The sequence below is a fragment of the Rhodamnia argentea genome, chromosome 4 (genome assembly GCF_020921035.1).
Source record: "Rhodamnia argentea isolate NSW1041297 chromosome 4, ASM2092103v1, whole genome shotgun sequence".
NCBI classification, from domain to species: Eukaryota; Viridiplantae; Streptophyta; class Magnoliopsida; order Myrtales; family Myrtaceae; genus Rhodamnia; species Rhodamnia argentea.
The window spans coordinates 31,115,359-31,140,708 of record NC_063153.1 but is presented as its reverse complement, the minus strand read 5'-3'; the positions used below and the strand labels follow the sequence as shown (position 1 = coordinate 31,140,708).

General features: G+C 37.5%; 2 protein-coding genes across 2 annotated transcripts; one reads left to right on the top strand and one right to left on the bottom strand.

Annotated features, from left to right (window-relative positions):
- Window positions 1-664: 664 nt before the first annotated feature.
- LOC115749652 (DNA topoisomerase 1) lies at window positions 665-25,350 on the top strand. The gene is made up of 22 exons (XM_030686556.2): window positions 665-996; window positions 1,438-2,163; window positions 2,239-2,660; window positions 2,946-3,600; window positions 4,738-4,824; window positions 6,526-6,572; window positions 8,268-8,377; window positions 8,462-8,562; window positions 9,218-9,310; window positions 10,302-10,385; window positions 10,568-10,651; window positions 11,148-11,216; window positions 13,160-13,219; window positions 16,063-16,134; window positions 16,241-16,348; window positions 16,425-16,501; window positions 16,846-16,929; window positions 20,903-21,017; window positions 21,104-21,193; window positions 23,865-23,930; window positions 24,009-24,104; window positions 25,221-25,350. Exons 1-22 carry the CDS (start codon window positions 907-909, stop codon window positions 25,341-25,343), a joined length of 3,459 nt encoding a protein of 1,152 aa, XP_030542416.1. The 5' UTR covers window positions 665-906; the 3' UTR covers window positions 25,344-25,350.
- On the bottom strand, window positions 19,816-20,796 carry LOC115749631 (ATP synthase subunit a). Its single transcript, XM_030686530.2, is given in 4 exon segments — window positions 19,816-19,906; window positions 19,909-20,251; window positions 20,253-20,609; window positions 20,788-20,796. Coding segments are annotated over 4 exon segments (780 nt in total). The 3' UTR covers window positions 19,816-19,835.

Here is a 25,350-nt window from a genome sequence, read left to right as displayed (position 1 = left end):
AGAGAGGGTAACTTTAAAAAAGAAAAATCTCGATCGATCCGGTTTTAGGACCCTAGAACCGGGAACTGGACCTTTCCCTCTAGAACGGGGAATCGGACCATCGGTCCCGGTCCGGTCCGATCCGATCCGATTTGCTCACCCCTAGTAGTCAAGGCGGCGGGCGATGGTCGGTGGGCAATGGGCAATGGTTGGCAATAGGCAAGGGTTGGCAATGGGTGGCGGTGTGGCGGTTCGGGGACGGCGAAGGCATGGTTGGGAGAGAGATGAAAATTAAAAGAGGCCGAAGTGAGAGAAATATTGTTGTTGAGAGATTTATTTCTATTTTTGAAAGAAAAGTAACTTTTTTTTTTAACTTATACAATTAGCTCAAAAATAACTTCAGAAATATAAATTTACTTCAAAGGTAAAATATATAATGTTGCATAATCAAATAGATTTCTGTTTTAGAAGTTGCATTATCAAATAGATTCCTACTTTAAAAATATTTATAGAGCGGAAATTTATTTTCGAAAGGGTTATCATGTACGTCCGTAGTGATCAATGAGGCCTTCCTAGTGCCAGCTGCGAGAGAGAAGGAGAGGAACTCAACATGGGCTGGTCCGATCCACTGTCAAATGACCCGACCCGAGGAAATCTCTTGAAAAGCGGACTGTTAAGTCTAACCCTTACGCAAGGCGCCTAAAGCCTTCCGAACAATACGTTGTTGTCTCCATAAACCCTCACCGACCAGACATCTGCCTCGACCTCAACAGCCTCTTTCTTGCTTCATTGCCGCTCTTCACTCTGCTTCTACCTACGAACTCAACGTCCCAAGGCTTTCCACATCGACCCCAGCGCGTGTCGCCAGAAGGAGAAGCAAGAGAAGGGGCGGTGACAAGCCCATAGTCCAATGGTAGCGCCATTGCAATGAGTCTCCGACTAAGTAGGAGCCTTTCGACATCGGCCGCCGACCCACGATTGTCTTCTCTTCGTCGTCTTCGGACCTCCGTGGCTCAGGTTCTTGCTCGTCAGTTTCAGCTGCCGAATTGAATTCTTGACCACAAATGATAGAAAGAAGAAAGCAAAAAGAAATGGACCATTAATTTGTCTCGGTGGCATTGCATTGTGCTGATTAGATTCTCTGTTTTGAGAATGGCGGGGATGGGGTGGTTATGTGGAATGGCGTATGAACTTGTTACCTTGGTCTGCAGATTCTAGATTTTCTCTCTTTTTTATTTTGTACCTCGGAGATGGTATGGACATGTTCATTTGCTGAACTGAAAGAGAAGTAAAGTGCGAGTGAAAAATGGGAAACGTCGATGCTTTTGGAGTAAAGGGTCGTAACTTGATTTGTTTAACAACACTTGTGCATGTTAACTTCGTATGGTTATGAATGTGTGGCCATTTGATTTCGTTGGTTAGACTAATTGGACTTGTTGTTTGTAACTGCTATTGCAGTTGCAGCAGGGGACGCTTCTTAATCATCCGGGAATGTCGATATGCTCAACTTCATTTTGTACTGGAGAACTGTTTACGAGGTCTTCTAATCTTAAAACTCGAGGTGCACCTAGTGCGCTCGTGACTAAACATCTTAAGAATCAGGCAGCTGTTAATGGCTTTACAAGGTTTCATGGCGGTCTGTCTTTTGGCCTTTTTCAGTCTAGACCTGTACTTTCGAGCATTGCAGCAGACAGTTCATTCTTTAGCTTTCGATTGAAATTCTCTGGTGATGAAGCTTTCGCTACCAGGTTTTACTCTCAAAGTTCTCGACCATTTAATCAAAATGATGATGCCTCCGTAAGGGATGGGATAAGAGGTGCCACTGGATTTGGTTTTAAGGGTTTAAAAAAAAATTGGAAGAAGGCAAAGCAGTTGGCTGCTCAAAGAAAAAAGTCTGCTGCTTCTTCGTCCATTATATCAGAATCTTTGAAGGAGGATATCTCCGTAGATGTCCAAGAAAAAATTGCTGATACAGCAAAAGAAGTAAATTTAGGTTCATCATCTGTGACATCACTTGCTAGTGGTGCTAAACAGCATAAGAGCAAAGGGAGACGAGAGCTTGCACGGAGCAAAAAAAGCAAAGAACAAGCGCATGATCCTTCGAAGAAAAATTCTAAAAGTGCTTCTCAAGGAGAAGTGTCAGACCAGAAGAAAGGTGAATCCCTGTCTGCATCGAATTTGGAGGTTAGTGATTGCAAATCTGGTAATAGTTAGAAGTACTTTATTTTTTATCGTGGTATACTGATTTTAGTTTTGCAGGGTAAGTCAGGTGGAAGTCATCCCGACTCCAAGGAACTCCTTAAGGCTCCTGCTTCTGCAAAAACAAGTTCTGGTAAGAAAGTGAAAAATTCCAAACAAAAACCTGTGAAGACATCTGTTGAGCCATCGGGAGAAAAGAAAGACCAAGCAATCAACAAAGTGAGTTTTCCAAGTCGGAGGTTTTTGAAGTCTTTTTATCCTCCCGAGGGGAGATCTGTTGTGGTTGTGGAGTCTGTTACAAAAGCAAAGGTTATTCAAGGGTATCTTGGTGATATGTTTGAAGTTATTCCAAGCTATGGCCATGTAAGGGACTTGGCTGCACGATCAGGATCTGTTCGTCCTGATGATGACTTTAGTATGGTCTGGGAGGTGCCATCTGCTGCTTGGACCCATCTGAAGAGTATCAAGTTTGCCCTAAGCGGGTATTGATTTCTGTCCCACTTACTTCTTCATGAGAAACTCAGTGAAAATACTAGTGTTTTGCTTATGGGACTTTTCAGGAGCTCAGTGAATATTCATGAACTTGATTCAACCGGATTTTAGTCTACCAAAATAATAAAGTACCTATCTATGAATATGAAAACCATACCAGTGAGAATAGGTTATGCGTTAATGTTTATTATCTATGATATCTGTCAAATTTTAAAAGGTAAATAATTTGGTGGTAACTATGCTTCTGAATACTTTCTTCCTGTCTTGGTTCTCAGAGCAGATAGTTTGATTCTAGCTTCAGATCCTGATCGTGAGGGCGAGGCTATTGCTTGGCACATCATTGAGATGTTGCAGCAGCAGGATGCTTTACGTGATGACATAACTATAGCAAGAGTTGTTTTTCATGAGATAACTGAATCATCCATCAAGGCTGCTCTCAAGGCACCAAGACAAATAGATGCAAACTTGGTGCATGCTTACCTTGCACGCCGTGCTCTAGATTATCTGATTGGTTTTAATATTTCTCCTATATTATGGAGGAAACTACCAGGTTGCCAGTCAGCCGGGCGAGTCCAATCTGCTGCTTTAGCACTTATTTGTGATAGAGAAATGGAAATTGATCAGTTTGTTCCACAAGAGTATTGGAGTTTGGAGGTTGACTTCGAGAGAAGAAGTTTGGATCCTTCCCTAAAATCCAGTTCTATCCCATCCCGCTTGACATATTTTGCTTCGACAAAATTGAACCAGTTGTCAATTGGTTCATATGTAGAGGCAAAGGATATTGAAGAGAAGATTAGATCTGAAGGTTTCAAAGTTGTTGCCTCTAAAAGTAACAAGATGAGAAGGAATCCTCCTACACCTTACATCACGTCGACTTTTCAGCAAGACGCTGCTAATAAATTGCATTTTCCAGCCACATACACTATGAAGGTTATAATTTTGTTTCTCAAAATTCTGATGACATCCTCACCTGATGCCTGCATATTTTGACCGGCACCAACAGTTCTTGAAAGTTAAGAAGCATGCATTTTACTTCCAAGTGCATAAATTTAAGCCCAGTTTGAGGTAATTATGCTGTAGATAGTAATATACGTGTAAACATTCAGTTGTTTGCTTGCCTGAGTGTCCGAGAGATTGATTTTGATGTTTTTGTATCCTTGAAACACTAAAGTGTGATCCTTGCTCAACACTCTCTGAGAGTACACCACGTGTCACTCTTTGGCTGGTTGCCATACCACATGAGCTGTTTCATATGTCATACAAAAGTTGCAAATGACGGTAGACAGCCTGGCCTTACTGAGCCCTTTACACATGAGTGACAGCAGAAGTGCACGAGAGTTGATTTTTGTTCTTTCATTTTCCATTTTTAACTTTGTTATTTGTGTTTCTTCTTCTATTCAATTGTCATTTTACTATACAAGCTGGCACTTACATTATCAGATTATAGCATGTTACTCATGTCTATATGCTATGAGAAGAAAACTATGCTAAAAAAATGAAGTTTCATGATTTTGAGTTTTGAACCTAAATTAAATTTTAATGTTTTTCATTTTTTTTTTGTTTCAAGTAATGTATAATGAGATACTCTCTCTCTCTCTTCAACTGCTCTATTTTAATTGGACTCATGATATTAGAGAAGACATATTATTGTTCTTGCTTTATAAAGTCCTAAAATCACTCTGAACATTCTATTGTTTTTTTTGGTAAGGAACTCTGAACATTCTATTGTTGATAAACATATTCACCAATAAGAAAATGAATTTGGCTAATAGAAAGATAACACTGCGAATTCGAAAAAATTTGCTCAAAACTAACATTTTCTCTCTCATAATTATGTAGTTTTTCTAGATATTTATTATTGAGTGCCACAACTAAGCTGGGATTTCGTCTTCAAGTGTTTGTCATTGATAACATTTTGTTATTAACAAAAAACTTATGATTTCAAAACTCTACTTTGCCTATTGGTTGGTTAAAAGTGAAAATAGAAAGAGAATGAATTTTTTCTTGAATAACAAAATGATTGAAGCTGCTTTAATTTATGGTACTCAAATTAGTTCTTGAATGCAGCTTGCACAAAAGCTTTACGAAGGGATACAGTTATCAGATGGCAAGGCAGTTGGTTTGATAACATACATCAGAACGGATGGTTTACATGTAGGTGCTGTTCTTTCTATAAGATTGTTGTGAAGTTATCTAGTTGCTTGTACATACTCTAGTGTAGTTACTCCGGGAAAGTGAAGTAGATAGGATCCATTATTTTTTCATGGCCGTGATAATATGCACTGATGTTGGGGTGAATTGTTGGGACATCCTTGTGCTGTCATTTTGTAACTTTTGACCCCCCAAACTTTCTTTCTGGCAGTGTTGTCGCCTGTACTATTTGAAAAGAGTAGATACGCCTCTTCCATCATAAGTCGTTAGGATGCCATTTTCTGCAGTAAGAAGGAACTGTCCGCTGACTTTTGGAATTTGTCATATGGTTCTAGCATTGTGCCAATCTTTGATCATGTGTCGGTTAGTTGGTGTCAAAAGTTGGAAATTTTCTGCAAGACCATTTTGTGGGCTAATTGAGTAGTTGATTCATTGTGATAAGATGGGTTTCCTTGGAAAGCTATTTGGAAAGCAAAGGTCCACTCTGGTTGCTTTCTTTGGTTGGAAATGAAAGCTTTTTTGAACCGAAGAAGAGAGGTAAAGTGTTGGCCAATAGGTGCTTTTTTTGCAAAAAGGGGGAAGAGATTGTGGGGAATCATCTTTGACAACCATGGATGAGAACTTTTAGACTACTTATGGCTAAACTGCATTATAGTGAGGTCTGTTGAGCATGGATTATGGGCATGGCAAGGTATTTAAATATCTTATCATAAAGTGGGTCTGCCCAATTCCTCTTTCTATGATTTTGGTTGGTTGGAGAAGAATGAAAAGATGTCTATTGAAGGGGAAGAGTCTTCTATCTAGGCAATTGTTGAATATTGGTTTGAAGTTCCACACTTTTTGTAAAGTTTGGAAGCGTCTTCCACCCTTGGCTCAACATTGAGCTCCTTTGAGATCTTTGTTACATCGGTTGGCACCCCTTGCTGGCTCATAGTGGATTCGATGTCTTGACAGTGTTTTGGGATTATTATACTTGTACTGGTTTGTGCATTTGTGTTGCCCTCCTGAAATAAAAGTCCTTGTACTTTTACTTATAAGGTTTCGATATGTTTCTGGCTAGACTTTGATCCTTTGGAAAACTGGAAAAGCTGTATGTCATAGAAGCTTGGGTTGTGAATATGTTTTGGTTCCAATGGGATAATCCATGTTGAGTTTTTGTGATGTTGTGGATTTCATCTCTTGTTTAGAAAGGGAAAAAGAGGGGGGTAGGTGTTTCATGGAAAGGCCACGAAAGGGGTGCTGATCTGTTTGAGGAAATCAATTTTAAGATGGTGTCAAAATATATTCAAAAGTGGGACTGGAGATTTACTTGGGAATTTTATTACTCTATTTTCATATCATTGCAAAAGACTTGCATCTTCTAGAGGGGTACATGTCTTCCCCCACACCTGAAGTCTTACTTGCTATATGGCACCCAATTTAGTTATTCTCTTAACTGAAGTCATGTTCTCATGTTTCAAATTAAAAACTCAGCTTATATAGAACTTCTGCGTCCTAGAGATAACCGATTCTAATGGACCTTGGGCAATATTTTGTGCTTAGCTGTTTTACATTTACTCGTCTTAATTCAAGTTTTAACTGTTAAGGAACTTTCGGTTATGTTGTAATATTTCAGTTAATTGGCATCTACACTCCCTTTGCTCTAGTGATTTGGCATTGTCTAGTTTATTTGCTTATCTTTGTGATAAATTGCTCTTTTTTCAGATATCTGAGGAGGCTGTGAAAGATATACGCTCTTTTGTGATTGACAGGTAAGATGATGATTTTTGCATTTAGAATATTTGAGAGGTTGGATCTTGCATGTGCAGTCTCCATTATTACTTATCATAGGTGAATGCTGGTTTGCTACCATTAATCTTGTTAAAATTTTAACAGGAAATGTCATTTGAGGTTCAAGTCCTTGAATAACTGTCTCATGTGAAGTATTTTCAAGGTTTCTTATTTCAATTGCATTAGCTGGATTTTGATTTGTTTCCTTGACTTCTATTTTTGGAGGGAAGGGGTTTAAATTAGGTCAGTTTCTATGGAATAAACGAAGGGCCGGAGAGTGTCTAAGCTTAATGTGGTTGACTTTGTGTGAAAGAGGCATTTCTTTTCCTCTCAATTTGGTTATTTAGATGCTGCTGGAAATATAGTCAGTCTGGATTTGCAAGCACTGATGGTGGCACCATGAAATCGATTTCCTTCCTATCAATATCCACTTTTCAAACAATTGGCTAAAATTTGCATCTTTGTCAAAGAGTGACTTCTATTGCACATGGAAGAGATTTTATCAAGCAAATGTCTGCGGGAGTTAAAGGGCATTTATAAATGAGACATCCGAGTGTTGATGCCTTTTCTAATGTGTTTGACAATTGATACAGGTTCCTGGGTTGCTTTTGAACCAGATTTCTGTTTGGGGCTTGTTAGCTAGTTCTTTAATTTTATGACTCTTTTTGCTTTCTAAGGGAGTGGCTTATTGGCTTTGTGTGAGTTGTCCTAATGTTCAACCACCTGTGATTTGAGGTTCTATCCCATGGCTTTTTCCATTTTGATGGGGCAGCAACCTCCTTACCTTTATGCATCGGCATAGTGTTCATTTCACTGTTTTGAGGTTGTTATTACTTTTTCTTTGATACAGAAAAAGTTCAATGATAAGGCACCAAGGTGGTGCAAACTCTCATACAAAAGAGCCCAAAATAACTAAAGCCATATGCAGAACAGTTCTCAAAATAAATCGTCAGCTATATCACTAAGGCATTTACATCCTTTTGCAAGTACCCACTATACCAAGAGTGTATAACTGTCAAGCCAATTGAAATGGAAGATTCCTCTCCATCTAAAGCTCTCTTGTTCCGCGCCTTCCAAAATCAACCAAAAAACAGAGGGAGAGGAATTGAGGTAATCCTTTTATTCTTGTTGCACTGTAAACAAATGCCCTGCAAACCCAAAGCTTGCTTGGTACTGTCCAAACCATTCTCGTCCAAACCGTCACCTACAGTAAGGATTCTTCTCAAGTTGCTTCCCAATAGAGGAAAAGGAAAAAAGAAAAAAAACCAACAAAAAGACACTCTAGTCGGAACCCTCACTTTCCAAATTGCTTTCCAAGGAAAATCCGTTCTACCACCAACAACCTCCCTATCTAGCAGCTTGTAGTAAGACTTTACAGAAAATATCCAAACTCTTTCATTGTTCCACACCAAAGCATCCTTACCATTTGGAGATTAATATATTGTACCATGCTATAGGTTCTTAGAAAGTATTAAAGTATATGGTGCTGGAGGAACTTGGGAAGCCATGCATATGTGTGTAGCAGCAATTTTACAGTCGGCTAAATTGTTTGATGTTCCAATGAATGGCATGTAGTTAACTTCGTCAACTCTTGATATCGTGAAATAAAACTATGCAATTAATGAAATCCACGAAGATAGCAGGTGTAATAATATGCTTGAGTTGCTCTTATGTAGGTATGGGTCAGATTTTGCAACAGAGGCTGCGCGCAAGTACTTTAAGAAGGTGAAGAATGCTCAAGAAGCTCATGAAGCAATTAGACCAACTGATATCCGGAGGTTGCCATGTAAAGTTTCCAACTTTCCAAGACATATTGACTAATGTAATACTGATTGATGCATGCTGTTAATGTTCTTTTATTGTCTTGTAGCATCACTAGTTGATATACTTGATGAAGATTCTTTGAAGTTGTACACTCTTATCTGGTCTCGTACTGTTGCATGCCAAATGGAGCCTGCTGTAATTAATCAGGTAAGGATATGATAAACTTCATGAATTTCTACTATAGAGCTTTTCTTTCCTTCTCTTTTTCTCCCATTCTGTTTGTTCAAGCACGAGAATGCAGTATAGAATGGTATCATACGCAATGTTGTTTATTCCTTCAGTATCTTTGTCCTATCTCATTCCAAAAAAGCAAAAAAAGAAAAAAGTTACAAAGAAGGAAACGCCCCCTGGAATCGGTTGTGAAGGTTTATCAATGTGTTCCCATGGTCTCTTCCTCAGATGAAAATTTTTAGGATGAAGTGTATCTGATAATTTCTCTACCATCCCCTGGCTAAGTGAAATTCATGCTTGGCCAATGTTGATCATGGTTAAGAGAAGCTGTTATAGTGACTCAAGTTAAATTCAGTACCTTTTGTAAGCTTCTACTCTAAATTTGTTCTGGATGAGAGAGTACTAGACGTCATTTGTGGAAATTTAGGAGTAATAACCATATAGTTATGGAAATGGAAGAGGTTCTATCCTTCCCCAGCAAAGTAAACATTATGCAATTAGATTTGAAGCAAGTTCAAATATAACAGTCTTCTCAGTTTTTGTTGCTTTTATCAACTGTATTATTGGTACTTGCTTGCATCTTATTCCTAAAGGTCGTTGACTCGAGGACTTAAGTCATCTTCTAATCCAGATTCATGTGGAGATTGGAAATGCGGATGGCTCTATTGTGTTGAACGCTTCAAGCTCGACAATTGGGTTTCTTGGTTACCAGGCAGTTTTCAAGGTATAAAATCTTTATCAGCAAGATTGTGCTCGGTACACTGGTGTCATGGCTTCTATGTTGAAAATGTGTGAAATTCCAAGAAGCTCATTGCTGTGAGTGCCATTTCAGTTTGTTATGGTAAAGTATCATTATTTCAGTGTGGATAAGAGTTTAACAAGCATGCTTATCAAATGTAAGAAATGGAACTAGTAATTTCTGGAAGACCAATGAACTTCTTCGGGAATTTGATGACGAATAACATTCATATGGAGGATGTCCAAATAGATATAGCAGTGCACTCAAGAGTATCTGGGAAGTCATGGTTTTGAGTGTGAGAAAAAGTAAAATTGAACCTACTTTTGAGTGAGGGAGTCTTGCTGGATTTTACAAGTGGTTAAAATAGAATCTAAAAAAGGGTTTCTCCCTATTGGAAGCTAACTGAAATCTTAAATGAAGATAATCATGTGGAGACTTGCAGCGTAAGCAAACATTTATAATAAGATGTTACGCTACTTCCGTGTGTATTAGCCGGATCAAAAGTCAAACATATTACTTATCATGATAGGCATTTACAGATGATTAATGGAGAAAACAGGACAAGGAGTTTGGTTTTTTATTGGTTTATATATCTCAATGTGAATTTGGCCTATGGAACTGTGATTTTGCAGAAGAGCGTCTTAGTTAGTCAGCTTCTGCATGGAAAATGTCTGAGCCGAATCCATAGTACGAAGAAGCTTTATTTCAGAAGAAAGAGCTAGATGTCAATGATAAATTTGAGTAGTATAGCATAGTTGGGAATCCGCTAATGTTTGTTTAGATAGTTGAGTTTTTTAACGTGTTACTGCGTTTGCATGTTTTTATGTAGTGTAGTGCAGCATAAAGTCTAAATGTTGAGTCATGTTTGAGGCTTCGTCTTTTGGTGAGAGCCATGTTTAGATTGGATCAACTCTTGCGGATGGGTATTTTTTCTTTTGCCAAGCTACTTTTTATACTGCCATGTATCTATTTTCAGGATGTGGAAGCAGAAACAGTGAGGTCTAAAGAAAATGAAGGGAATGAACGTGCTGAAGCTTTTGGCGTACTGAGCTCTCTGAAGGTATAGAATCATATAGGAAATTAAGACATATAGAAGAATTAATGTTTGTCTTGCTAAGTAAATCCATATAAAGAGATAGAACTATATCAGCATCTGAAAGTTTGTTCTTGATGATCTTTTGCTTATAATTGCCAGGTTATTTTCAAGTTCTATCAAGACTTTAATGTATTCTTGTTTTGTAGGTTGCAGATTTACTGTCTCTCAGTGATGTGCGATCCAAGCAACACTACACTCAGCCTCCATCGCGCTACTCAGAGGGTGCATTAGTAAGTTACTGTCATTTTATTTATATTAATCAAACTCTTCTGATGGTTTCGGGCAATCTTCATGAAGTGCCTTATATCAGCAAAGACTCCATCTTCTCATGTTTGGAATGATTCTAAAATGCTGAAGTTCATTAGAAAGATCTTATATTTGGAGGTTATTATGTCTTTGATTTACTTGTAACATGCATCATTGAGAAGTTCTGTTCTTTCTGTAACAATATGTGTTTGGTGTTTTCCATGTTGTTCAGGAGGGTTTAAGAGTGATATATTTTTATTTATTTAGTGTTTTCCAGTTTTCATTAGGGGTTCTCAATAGAAATAGGGAGGGAGGGAGAGAGATGTCTATATAGCTGTTATCCATTTGACTGGATTCAGAGTAATCTTCTGGTTGAGATTAGAATAGGAGTAGCTGAGTTATGTTACCAGTGATGCTAGTTTTTGAAATTTCTTCCTTGGGATGCGTTGTTCTGCATCTTTACAATCTTAAGTATTAAAGGTTAAGAAGCTGGAAGAGCTTGGAATCGGGAGGCCGTCTACATATGCGAGCACACTGAAAGTACTGCAGGTAAATGCCTAAAATTGCATGCCGAAGGCAGTGAGTTTTCTGATATTGTGCTATTATCATGATGGCAAATAGCATTGAGATTTGCCAATCACAGATGCGCATAGGGTGATTTTCTATGAATGTCATTTCAATTTAGAAGTCATCAATACGAGTGGGGTTGGGGCTCTTAGTCAAACTAAATTTGCTACATGCAGTGTTTCATCCAATTATCACCTTATCTATGTCAAGATATTGCCCAGGAGGCTGGTACAAATTAAAAAGAATGTTGTGGAGTTTCAGATTGTCATTAGCTTTCAAAGAATTATAGTAGTTTTGCTTGATTTTTAAATGGCAGTGTCTTTTATCTGATTGAATTATGAACATTCCACAAAATTAGCCAACAGAGAATATTAAAAATCATCTCGAGCTACTTCTGTATGTTCAAGTTTTGATTTTAGTTAAAGGAGGAAGATAAGAGGCAGACCGGTCATCCCCTTTTGCTTTCCCAAACTCCAGGCTGATCTGACTTCTTGAAGCAGTGGTCCTGAATGCAATAAATGGCTCTTCTTTTTTCCATCAGGGCCTTTGGTCCTTCTGTGCTTGATAGGCCATGCTTGTCCAGCCTTTCTTCTATCTATCCTGGCAGAAGCAATAAATATTAACTCCGACGTTGCTATTGCATGGTTATCCTTTCAAAGATGGATATTCGTAATGGCTGGAGATTTTGTCATTGTCTCATATAACTAAATTTCATAATGGCTGCAGAGTTTGTCATTGTCCTGAATGCAATCAACGTCTCTTCTTTTTTCCATCGGGGCCTTTGGTCCTTCTGTGCTTGATGGGCGATGCTTGTCCAGCCTTTCTTCCATTTATCCTGGCAGAAGCAATAAATATTGACTCCGACTTTGCTATTGCATGGTTATCCTTTCAAAGATGGTTTTTCGTAATGGCTGCAGATTTTGTCATTGTCTCATATGACTAAATCAGATTTTTATAATGGCTGCGGAGTTTGTCATCGTCCTGAATGCAATCGACGTCTCTTCTTTTTTCCATCGGGGCCTTTGGTCCTTCTGTGCTTGATGGGTGATGGTACAGAATATATATGAAAGACGCATAATTAACAAATTTGCAATCGTGGATACATATGTATCCTTATCATAGTGAAGCGACTCCCATTATTGGTATCAAACCAATATCGATTCATACAAGATAAATCTTCTAATCGATAATTAGGACAAAGAAAGAACTTTAATTTAATTAGTTTCTTTTTATCAAAATGTTTGCTTTTATCCAAAAATTCACCACCCTTTTTTACGTTGTTGCAAAATACTGGATTTTTATGAATCTTTTCCAGCCTTCTTCCATTTATTCTGGCAGAAGCTATAAATATTAACTCCAACTTTCAAAAAAAAAAAAACTCCGACTTTGCTATTGCATGGTTATCCTTTCAAAGGTGGATTTCCAACTTTAATTTTGGTGAATTTTGTGATATTGTGAATCATGATGTGTCCTCTGAAATGTAAAGTTGTCAGATTGGGACACTATTTGTCAGATTTGAGTGCAAAAACAAATTGTGGTCAAACAGTGGTACAGCATGATTCTCTGGTCTTGTATCATATGAGGAAAATATGAGCTCTTGAATCACCATGGAGTAATAGTACTTCGACGAAAAGAGCGTTTAAGATGTGGTCAGTTAAATAGTTCAACTGGTTGAATTGCTATCTGGTCAATAGGTCAGTTCATGGTCTTTTCCAGTTGGCGGGACACTGATCGCAACAAATTCAACTTTTACTAGCCTTTGATGCTTAAATTTGCCTCTTAATGGGAGACACATGTGTCCAAAAGTGGAGAAAAGACATTCTTTTAATAATGTTTCCTGCTATTGCAGTTGTCAGGCTATAAATCCTTATCATTGCTATCCTTGCAGCAAATCAATCATGTGTTTTTTTTTTGTGGTTTGTCAGGACAGAAATTATGTGACAGTAAAAGCCCGTGTCCTACATCCTGAATTTCGGGGCCGCATGGTATGTTTCTTTTTACTGAATAACATCATAAAAGTTCTGTCTACACACTAGTCATTGCCAAATTCAATTTCAATTATAGAAATCACTAACAGAGTCATAGACTGTACAAATATGATGAGTTTCAGAAATGAATTTTGTAGACTGTTTTCTTCTGTGTTAGATTCTTCTGAATTGTTTGGATGTGACGTACAAATACAATGAAGAAGAAAAGTAGAAATTTATACTATGTTGGATGTAGGAAGAAATTCCAGATAGGCCTACAGCCAATACTAATGGCGAGGTCACAAAAGAACCATTTATTCCTGAATTATTCCTACTTGTCAGCACCTCCTCAGAATGGCTCATCTTTTGCCAGAGATAACTGCTGGATCTCTCACAAAGAAACAAGGGGGCTTCCATTAATGGATGGAATCCCGTGAGCATACTGATGCTTGTCCACATAGCGTTTTAGTGACGGAGCTATCCCTTAATTTGCGGTAGTTGTGGAGATTGTACTCAGAGGTCTGGAAACTTTGAAGCTCATCTCTTGTTCTCCTTGGTGTCAATGGGTTAGTGGTTAGTTCTATATTGGATGGCTATATAGCCTTGAGGGACTGAGCTTTTAGTGGCTTGTAAGGAGTCTCGTTCCATTTCTTTTGGTTGGTTGGAGAAGAAATTTATTCGAGGGCTCTGGAGAACAAAGAAAGCTCCTTAAGCGTTGTTAAGGGAAAATGGCTGTGTGTTTCTTTCCATTGGTCTTGGGTATTTGACTCAAGACTTTTTTTCTAGATATTTAGAATCTTGTGTGCACCGAGGATGCATGCCCTTGGTGCTCTTGCAAGAAACTGTACCTATCTCCCCAAGCAAATGAGAATAGGTTCTTAGCAATGTAAGTGGAGAATAGGTTATCATGTCGTGTTGATTGGATACAGTAGGATGACTCAGTCCTTGGTAATTAACCTTGTCTCTGTCGCTATAGGTATGTTGGCAGAGAATTAGAGAGATTTTCGCATGATGGTTGATAAAAAAATTTAGTTTATTTGTCCTAAATGATAAAGAATTCAAGGGAGTGGATGAAATAGGAAGCCTATGATTGGAATTTCGTATAACAGTAACCCAGTTTAGATGCTGTAAAAAAGTTTGGTGGTAATGCCTTGTCAAAAGCATTTGTTTATGCGGTGGCGAGAGAACATTGTCATTAAGATTGCTTGAGATGACTGAAGACATAAGTGGTTTTTTAAGCGAAGCTGAATTAGAAAACCACCTATAAGAAGTTTTCCAATATGTGGTAGGTTTTTCTAAGAAATATTGTCCATGAGGTAATTATGGGCCTAGAGTATGCTTCCATTTTAGCCATGAGTGGAGGATATGATATGATGCAGCATCTTTGTTAGGAACTTAGGAAAGATGAAAATTAACTAAGATGATTCCTCTTTGTCTTCTGTCTCATTTCGAAGGAAAGAAACAAGAGGGCGTTTCAAGGAGTTGAATTCTCTTGGGATTGTTTTAGGGATAATTAGTTAAACACCCTTCATTTTTGGTATAATGGGAAAGTGAAATCACATACTTCTAGTTTGTTGGAATGTTAGGAGCAAGTCTTTATGCCAAATTTTGTTTATGGGTTGCTTTCCTTTTATAGCCGTTTTTTTAGAGGTGATACCCCTTGGTTAATCAAATTTTGTGTATAATGGGAAGAAGAAAATCATGCATATTGTATTAGACTATAGGGATGAACAGATTCTTTCTTTTACTACGGTTTGTGTTGTGGCATGTCTCTGGAATAATATTAGAAAAACTAGGACTTCCATACGACATCTGACTTGTCTCTGGTGGTTTTGGGCAGATTAGACAGTGAACTTAAGATTTTTCGGTGAGAAGAGGTTTAGCGAAGTGAGCTCATGTCAAGAGAGTGGGACTTGCGAGAAGGTCTTAGATGTGACTAGGAAGTGCTCAACTGGGACTTGTGGAACTGCATGTACGTATTGTAGGATACAGATGGATCCCTTAAATTGTATGATAGGGGGTAAAAAGTTGTTGTTTGATCATTACACATGGTTTTCACTTTAAGCATTACTTCAAGTGAAGTTGGAAGCAACTTGAAAGATTTTAGTAAAGGTCTAAGGAGAGAAAGAGATGAAAATCAAAATTCTGATTGTATATTCTGATGTCAGCTGGAATGAGTCTGCATTTAAGAGTTAAAGGCTGTTCACAGTAAACAAATAGTATGGTTCATTGATTCTGGGAAAAAGATACTACCTGCAAAGCTGTTTAGAATACTCTGTGATGGTCTGATTCTTGAAATTATGGAATTGCAAAGTTGCATTATGAGTCATTTAAGAAATTGCATCTATAGACAGCAAATGTGCCAAAGTTGGAGTTTCCTGGGAAATGTTAAAGAGATCGTCTGTTATTGGGGTTTGTCATTTTTCTCCTAAAATAAGAAGTGTTTCTTTGGTCGTTATCTAGACTAGGCATGTGCTAGATCTGTAGGAGATTGTCGATGAAAGAGATTAATTGTCTTATTGGAGATGGATCTTTTGATTCTAGTGTAGAATGAAAATTAAAACTTATAAGAACTGGGTTTTACTAATAATCACCGTTGATTTGATCGATATGCATTTAGTTATTGAATGCTGAATGTCCCAAGCTCCACAGTGATACAGGTAATCATAAGGCTTTGAGTAATTGTTTGTTCACTTACTTAAAGCTTCTATGAGCAGTTTATTCAGTTTGATCTTTGTACTTTGAATGTCATCCAGATGATAAATGGGTTAGAGTTTGTTTTTCCACTTGGCTTGGCCCTCCTCAGCTGAATGAATTTTCTGTGCGTGACTTTTTACCTATTTCTGCTTTTTGATGTTTAGGTGTCAGCATTTCTTTCTCACCATTTTTCTGAGGTCACGGACTACAGCTTTACTGCTGATATGGAGACAGAGGTAAACTCTTTTAACTCATAAAATGCCTTTTCTGTCAATTCTGACTCCAATTTTCGGTATGTCTGCTGATCTTGGCTGACCTTGTCTAATAAGTACTACTGTTCAGCTTGATAATGTGTCAGCTGGTTTAACGGAGTGGAAAGGTCTCCTGAAAGATTATTGGGCACGATTTAGCTCATATTGCAACCGCACTGCTACTGTTCATATTCATCAGGTGTGGCTCTTTTGTTTTTTTCCCCACATGAGCCTACTAGTAGTTTCATCTCAATAGAATGCTTTCAAATTGGCAGGTGGAGAAGATGTTGGAGAAGACATTTGGGGACTTTTTATTTGCTTCTCTTCCTGATAAAAGTAGGAGGTGTCCAAGGTATACCTAAACATGGCTTATATGTGTTGAGAGAAGCATCTAGTTTTATCCTCAAATTGTGGATTTACTTGAACCTAGCTAGTCATTGGATTTACAGATCTTTTTTTTTTTTTTTTAATTCATCTACAGAAGTTGAACCATGACTATTGTCTGAGCTTGCAACTTGTGAACTGTTCTTTGAAAATGATTGGTCTAGTCAGTTGATTTGGTTGACAGTTTGTATGTGCGCTTGCTTGATGGAAATTTATGGAGTTGGTGGAAAAAGCTTTGGCACTTCTTGCTTACACGGAGGTGTTATATTGTCCTTTGTAGTCACTGTTAATCTATACCCATTGATTATGCAGTTGTATGGAGGGCACTTTGATATTTAAAGTAAGCAGGTTTGGTGCTGGCTACTTTATAGGTTGTGATCAGCACCCTAAGTGCAAGTGAGTCTCTCTCTCTCTCTCTCTCTATATATATGTGTGTGTGTGCGCGCGCGCGCGTGTCTCTCTCTCTCAATGATTGCATGCCTGTTTCATATTATCTCTTGCCTGTAATGGTCCTTCATGAGAACATAAGATTGGAAATCAGATCTTCTTGACCTGAATGAAGATGGGTTTGACTCTGTTTACTACACGATGTCTGAATTAGGCCAAAGTTATGACTTGAATGCAGATGGATTGGACCTTTCCTTTTTTGGCCAGCAGATAAGACTGTATCGAGCATAAGATATTTTATTCAGTTGGCAAAGTTAGACATGACTCCATTACATGACCTGAAACAGCACGGCGCAATGCGTTCAACTAGAGAAATTTCCGATGTGGCTTGGGAGGCATGACACAATGCATTTCACCAGAATACCACATGGATGTGACAAATAAAACTTAGTTGTTTTGGTAGGTTAACAAGAATGATGCAAAGTAGAAACAAGTATAGGGCATGCCAACATTAATTGTCAAGCTAATATTTCCTGATCTTTTTCAGTTTTTAACAATTGTTGGAAATATTGATTGTCCTGATCGTAATATTTCGTTAGCGTCTCACTGAGAGCACAAGACATTTGAGCGATGGATTGCATTTTTAACTATGCAAACAATTGTTGATGTTAGGACTTTTGATCTTTTATTGAGCATGATGCGGCATCATGATCAAATAAGTTTGTAAAACACGTTTCTTCCAGATTTGTCAACTAGTCTTTCATTGTCTCACCTGTCTCTAGTTAGAGTTCCACTTGCTAATGTCAACTGGCCTGACATCACTATGTTTACCTAAAACAAATTATAACTTTCTACCTTGTACAGTATCATATATAAATCTTTTCAATGTGTGATTGGTCAATTCACCTCAGAAATAATGTTATATCATTACAGAAGAAATGATTGGTTGAGGTGCAAATTACTGAAAAGGATTTCAACTTTTGATTCTGTTTCAAGCGATATCTCTTGGTTGTAAATTAAGTGAGATAATTTACTTGGAATGTTGAGATGATCTAGATTATTGTCAATGGGAAGCCGTGCTCCTGGCTGAATTGCAACTTTTGTCGTATATTGTACACAGTTACTATTTTGCTGATTGGAACAATACTACCACATACTGATTTAATCAAGGAAAAATATTAATTGATTCACATTGTTAATCAAAGCTTTTAGATCCAAAAGTTAATCCCCATTACATCAAAGATATTAAAACGTTTAAAAATTTTTTAATTACTTATTTGTTTCCAAACCACCAAAAAGTAAAAAGAGAAATTGAGTATCCTATGGAGACGGATTTGAGTACCCTGCCAGACGGATTTGAATACCCTGCCATTCCCATAGCTCGTGCTAACTGGATCCAGCTATAACCCAGCATAGCCTCATAGAGGCAAAACAATTGCCAAAAGACCTCATCCAAGGATAATGAAGAAAAAGATGCTTCAAGATATTTTTCTTCCTTTTGTTTGTCTCGAAGGAAATGTCTATTGGCCAACACTTCCCTTCTTCAGATTGTCCAAAGTATGAATGTGTTTCCAAAAAGCTTCCCAATTAAAGAAAGAAAACCGTAGTGGAACTTTTGCAAATAGCTTTCTAAGGAAAATTTATCCTACCACAATCACTGGTCTTCTCTTTCAGAAGTAAAAGGATCTTACTGATGATAATTCATCTTTGACACAATTCTAAAACCATGACTTATTATAATCGCTATGTTTGCAAGAATCATTCAACAATTAAAGAAATCAGCAAAAGCTTCCAACTCCCAATCTCGGGCTTGTCTTGAAAAATCAATCTCCCTGGAGAGCCTTCCAAGATTAAATTGGTAGCAATCCTCCACAAATGCCTCCCTGCTCCTATTAATATGAAAAGTTACAAAACCAATCTTTCACCACCATACTTTTGCTCCATAAGTCACTTCCAATCACTTGTTTAGTGAGGCTACCTTATCTTATAATATGAACATAGTACGCATGCTATTGTCTAATTTAGGCTATTTAATTTGTGAAAAATAAGTTGGACCCTTAGTGGGTTTACTGTGGGTTATTTTTTTCTTTCGTACTTTAGCCCTTTTTTTTTTCCCTAACATTCACAATGTGATTGCTATTAATATTTGAGGGCTTGAAACATTAAGATCCTATAGGCTTGAAATGTGAAGTCATTAAAATATTATTTCCTCCGTTTAAAATAAAAAATAATATATATGCATTTTTTTCCCTCATTTTGAGGAAAGCAAAGTAAGCGTTTACCATAAATACTTCCAAACACGCCTTCTCTTTAGTGCATTAATTTAAAATATAGTCAATGTTGCACCCACTTGTAATTTCCAAGCGATATTATGAACCTGAACCTTTACTTCCTATATAATACAGTGAATGATCCAAACGGAGGCTTCAAATATATGGTGATCCGAATTGCCTACCCCTTGGATACTGTTTTCTTGACAACCGGTGTACTACATGCCCAACCCTGTATCAGGACCCCTATCATACCACAATGTAGTTGACATTGATCCAAATCTAGTTAAGCATATGTCTATTAGGATCTTATTTTGTATTGCTACTTTGATTCTTTGGTGCTAAAACTAATTGAAGTATCTCAATAGTGTCAATGATGTACTTGTATCTATAGCATTTTTTTAGTATGATCACATCAGTTTTTTTTGCAAGAAATTCTTCTTATGATGCTTATGATCTTTGTCTTTGATGCCTAAAGAATTTACCTTTTTCAAAATTTAATAACTTACCAAATGAATGATTGAGGAGTTATGTTGTAATTTCTTTCCTCTGCCTTTTGTTACAAGTAACTCAGTATGGCAGTTAACCTGAACAACTTGATTCAATGCGTCTTTTTTTTCCCCCCCGATCCGAGTGAAGTTGTTATCACTTCTTCACGTCGTAAACTCGGTAAAGTGGCTTTGCTCCTCGCTTTTGTTCAATTTTAAAAAAGAATCACTTTGATGGAGGTTTATAGCATCATTCAAGTAAATACATATTGAGATCGTAGAAACATGAGCTTGCAATATAGCTACACCTAATTCCGGACCGGTTAATGCAAGAACTATAAATAAAGGACCAAGATCCCCTATGAAATAGAAAAGATCATTCATACATAGCATAGTGTAAGTGGACCCAGTTAAAATCTTTATTGAACTATGACCGGCCATCATATTAGCAAATAAACGTATTCCTAAGCTTAATGCGTGAAAACAATGAGGGATTAGCTCAAGGAGTACTAAAAAAGGTGCTAATGGCAGTGGGACTCCTGCAGCTAATAAGAAGCTTAAAAAATCAAGCCCTATTTCTTTGAAATCCCACTATAGTAATGCCTATAAAAATAGAAAATGAGAGACCCAAAGTAATGAGAAAATGACTTGTAACTGTGAAGCTATAAGGTATCATACCCTGGCGATTACGAAATAACGAAAAAGTAAAAGTGACCAAGATGCAAGGGAAAAACTTTTGTTTCACATTTCCGGAAAGACCACTTATTTGTTCGTTTACCAGGTTTAGCACGGAATCATAAATAAGCTCTACCAAGGATTGCCAAGCATTTGGTACTGAGTTTCCTTCTCCCTTTTTAGTAACAAAATAAAGCATAAGTAGGACCAAACTGAGAGTTAGCAGCATAAACAAAGATGGATTTGTGAACTGCAGCTAGTGTGAAGAATTCTGTATTGTTTGCTTGCATTACCATAACTTAAGATTCAAATTTCAGAAATGACTTTTATTTCTATTTTCTTAAAGTGGAGTCCTTAATCAAAATCATGTACTGGAGTGTGCCCTCTTGTTTATTCCCTCATAGGTAATTTTGTTATTTTAGCTTTCTATCCACCAGCTGCATCTGCTTCACCGTTTGGGATTCTCATATATGAATGCAAAAAGCACAACTAATATTGTCTTTCACTTTGTTCATTGCTTCCAATAATATTCTCTGGTTTGATAAGTAGGTATATTGCTAAGACACTATATGGTGAAGAAGAAGAAGAAGATGCTAATCCTCAGACTAACAATTCAATCGAAGAGCCAAAACTTCTGGGTCTTCATCCAGTTTCCAATGAAAAGGTTAACTTGTGTGTCCTTCATTATTGAGAGATAATCACTTAATACATTCACTTAACGTTTTTCTTCAAATCCTTTTATGCTACTAGATTCTTCTTAAGAATGGTCCATATGGATTTTATGTACAACTTGGTGAAGATAGGAAGGGGTACATTCCTAAAAGAGCCTCTATTTCTCAGGTACTATTTCTTTTTTCAAATAAATCTAGTTTGAAGCGATCTTCATACTAGTGTTCGAATTTTGTAATGATTTTTTTGTCCAGATTGGTATACAATGGTAGTTTTATCCACTGTCGTTCTTTTCCTTTTTCATTCTATTTTCCTCTTGGAGTAGTGGGGAATAGTGTGTTTGCATAGCTTTAGTGGAAAATCAGAGGATAACAGTTGTGAGACAGAGAAAGGAATGTGGAAAGGGTTGATGAATTTTTTCTTAGTTGATGCGAATATTTGTGGCTACAATTACTCATAATTGGACAGCTTGATCTCCTCGCTTGACACAGATGAGAGCTAGCTATGATATTCCATTCCGGTTATTATCATTCCATACTATTTAAGATCGGCATTGTCTGTCAACATTCCCATTGAAGATGAGTCATCCAGTAGCATAATTCTCTTTTTTTGTTTTTGTTTTTGTTTTTAAGTGTCTTCTTATTTCTTTTCTATTATTTCTATATCTGTTAATAAATAGTCATGTGCAGTCATGTGACCTTTAACGAGCCCTAGCGATTGAGATTAGAAGTTGTTATGGAAGACCAAGGCTTGAGATTGTCATACATCTGTAATCCTAGTAGAAATTGGCCTTCAAGTCACTTTGTCACTACTTTTCCCTCATTCAATACACATCCTGGGCTTCTATAAACCCTGGAATATCTTTATTCTGTTCCAGCTGCAGTTTGTCTCTATTTTAACCCTCGATGTCTTTTGCCTTAATTGTTTGGCTTTTTTTCACTTCTCCGCTGCGTCAATGGAACAAAGTCCTGATGCTCGGAATTGTCTCTTCCACTGGGAATGTCGTTATAGACGTGAGGGGATTCTGGTTTGGGCAACAGTCTGGAATTGTCACTTCCACTGGGAATACCGTAATAGACATGAGGGGATTCTGGTTTGGGCACGGGATCTGTCGTCTTGGACACCTAAAGAGAAAACACACATAAAGAGATGATGGTCACATTTTGGAGTCGTGCAGTTAAAACTCACATGATTTTGCCGTCTTTAAATGGGTTATAAATGATGTTCTTCCTAGTCCTCAGTCTCCTGCCTCATATAACCTTCTAGGGCCACCCTAGTTAGCTATAGTTAAAAATTTTAAGAATTGTAAGCATAGATTAAGGGAACATTTTTTTCCTGACAGGCCCTGTATTCCCTTCATATCTTTCTAAAACAAATGCTAAAGCAACTTAGTTGATTGATACAAAAATGAATTACTATCTCCAATGTACATAATATATGAAAACCTGAAGCTAGAAATATTTATAATAGCTTCCTTGAAAAGTATATATTCACTTTTTATTATCAATATCACTGTCAAGCCCCCTTTTTTAGATCATTTTCAGTTGAGTCCTGCCCTAGATTTGTAGAATTAGACATATTTTCCACAGAGGAGCCACTATTGGTTAGGAGTGGCCTATTGAACTAGTGAGCCCCTTAGTGAAAAAATCAGTTATCTGATGCTTTGGTTTATCTGAGGCAATAAATATTTGCTTTTACTTGATGAAGTGCGTAGTACCCTTTGCTGGGTCATGTTATGGCATTGAGAGCAATATTTATTGATGCTTTATAGTGTCTGTGTTGCAAAAGTGTCATTTTTCTTGCCAGATTTTGCTCACTTGAATTTCCTTAACAATGATGTCCCATGTTTCTAGCTGTATCACTCGGCTTCTGCACTAAATCATGAGACTGCCATCTGTTTGCTAGCTGAATTTCCAGTAAATGCAAGCTCGGTTTGGGCCTCCAGTCACAAATTGATCCAGACCGATCGGCATTTATTTAATAGCCGTATTTGTAAGGTTATTTCGCAGGCTTGTGTACCCAGGAAACACTGGTGTCAAAATGACATGACGCTGGTGCCCCGTCATTGTTGGGCGCATCCTAATACCCTTGGACTTGTGCTCTTTGGTGAAGCCATTGGGACAAAGCTCTCTCCCATGTATTCTCTCTTTTCGAGGGAGATAGAAGTGGCAGAAGGTGAAGAATAAGAACCCTAGAGTCCGAAAGAAGACTTGTTCGAGCAAAATGTTGAAATTTTCATGGTCCGGGTACTGACTACTGAGCACCAGCAGGCCTGGAGTCTGTAGAACCTTGGTGCAGACAAGGAAAGATCAGGATACTAAAAGGGCTGCCCTTACACGCCAGAATTTCACAAGTTTATAAAGCCTAAAAGGACTTCGTGATGGGAGAAAAAAATTTTGCAAATTGAATATATAGCTGACAAGAGAGGATTTTACAGAAGGAGATATCTTAAATTGACTAACAATTCAACTATTCTATTCAAAATGCTGTGACTGTGCAATTGACCAATAAATATCAAAATAAATTACCAAATGATACATCTTACGTGATTTGAGACATTGTATCCAGCTTATATCTCTATTTGTAAGTGCCATTGAGGTGTGGGAATCATCTCTTGTTTTTTCATGCTGTGCATTTTGCTTGGATGATAATATATTCGATAAGTCTGTATTTGCTTAATACATCTGAGCATTTTCTTTTGGCTTCCCTTTAGTTTTTTGGTTTTCTCACATCAGTATGTCTGCACATAATTAGAGACTTCACGGCCAAATCCAAATCCATACAGATCTAGATGGATGTGTAATCTGTGTGTTAGGATTAACTAAAAGTTTGTCTTCTTCAGACAAAGGAGGTGGATTCTATTACCATCGAGGATGCTCTTGAGCTGTTGCGATATCCTGTGACGTTGGTATGTCTTCATTACTAGAACATTTGTTCTTTATATTCTTAGTTACAAATACACTCAATTTAAGTGTGATTATTGCAGGGTAACCATCCAAAGGATGGGCAGCCTGTGATTTTGAAACTTTCAAGGGTTGGATTTACTGTCAGACATAGACGCACAATGGCTTCTGTTCCTAAGGTGATCATTGTCTCTAATGTACTGTTTCTTGTATTGCGAGTTCATAATATTCTTAGTGCAATATGTCAAAATTATTTCGTTTCATTAGGATGTAAGTTGCCTCCACCCTCATAGATTAGTTTTAACTGGCTTGAAAAAATTTTCTCCATATTTTTGGAGTTGCTCCCAGCATGTGGAATCCTGTGTAAGATGGATGTTCATGGAGCCCAATCAGACTCACACAATTAGGATTGCTTATGCTTGCTTTTAGATATGAGAAGTAATTTCATTCATTAACCGCATTGGCCAGGTGTTCACTGAGAATAACAAAAAATACTTCGGTAAAGTCCATTAAACAATGTGACAACAATGCCATCGCAGAAAGTTTCTTTAGCCATACTTGAGTTTGCCAGAAGATAGTTGCTTAAGGCATTTGAATATGTGGAATTACTAAGTAGCAAAGCAGCCAACCTCACTTGGTGAGGGAAAGCTCGTCATTGCTCCTCTTTTACTGGTTAATTCATCTCAAGAACATCTAGATTCCAGGGTTTCAACTTTTTCAAAGGAAGGATGTTGATGGTTTATCTAGTTATTTTCTTTATCTTTGTTTGCACCTGTTCGTTTTATCAGTGTATTGTGACTTTCAAGTGATGCTGGACAACTGCATGTCTTTCTTCTTGATTCTTGATAATAAGAAACAAGGAGCATGGCTTACCTCAAATCCAGACTAGTAGTTGCTCTTTGGGCAGTGGAAATAGATTTTATGGAGTCTTTTTTTTTTTCTAATTTGGGCTCACATATTTTTTAGCAATTACGGTCTTAGGTTGCAAGGTCTTGAGTTATGTGAAACTCATTGCAGATCTTTGCATATTTCCTGTTCCAAGCATTCATCCATCTTATATCCGCCTTGGCTAAATAACTTCAGACATCTGCTTTTTCCTCGTTGAAACTTTGTATATTTTGCTTCTGATTCATTCGCCTTTTACTGGTTTATCTGTTTGGTTAAATGCATTGATGATTAGATTGCTTAACGCTTCATGTGAGGAAGATTTTTCTTTTGCTATTTTTTCTGATGATCTTGAGGGAGATAGATAGAGCCTCGGCAGTCCTCATTGTGGATGTTGAAAAAACATGCAGAACCTCAAGCCAAAGGATGTCACTATGGAGAAAGCCTTGGAGCTATTATCAGGGAAGGATGTAAGACGAAGTGGCCGACCTAAGAATAAGCCGAAAAGCGAAGAAGCTCTGGAGGTCTTTTAGCTCTTGG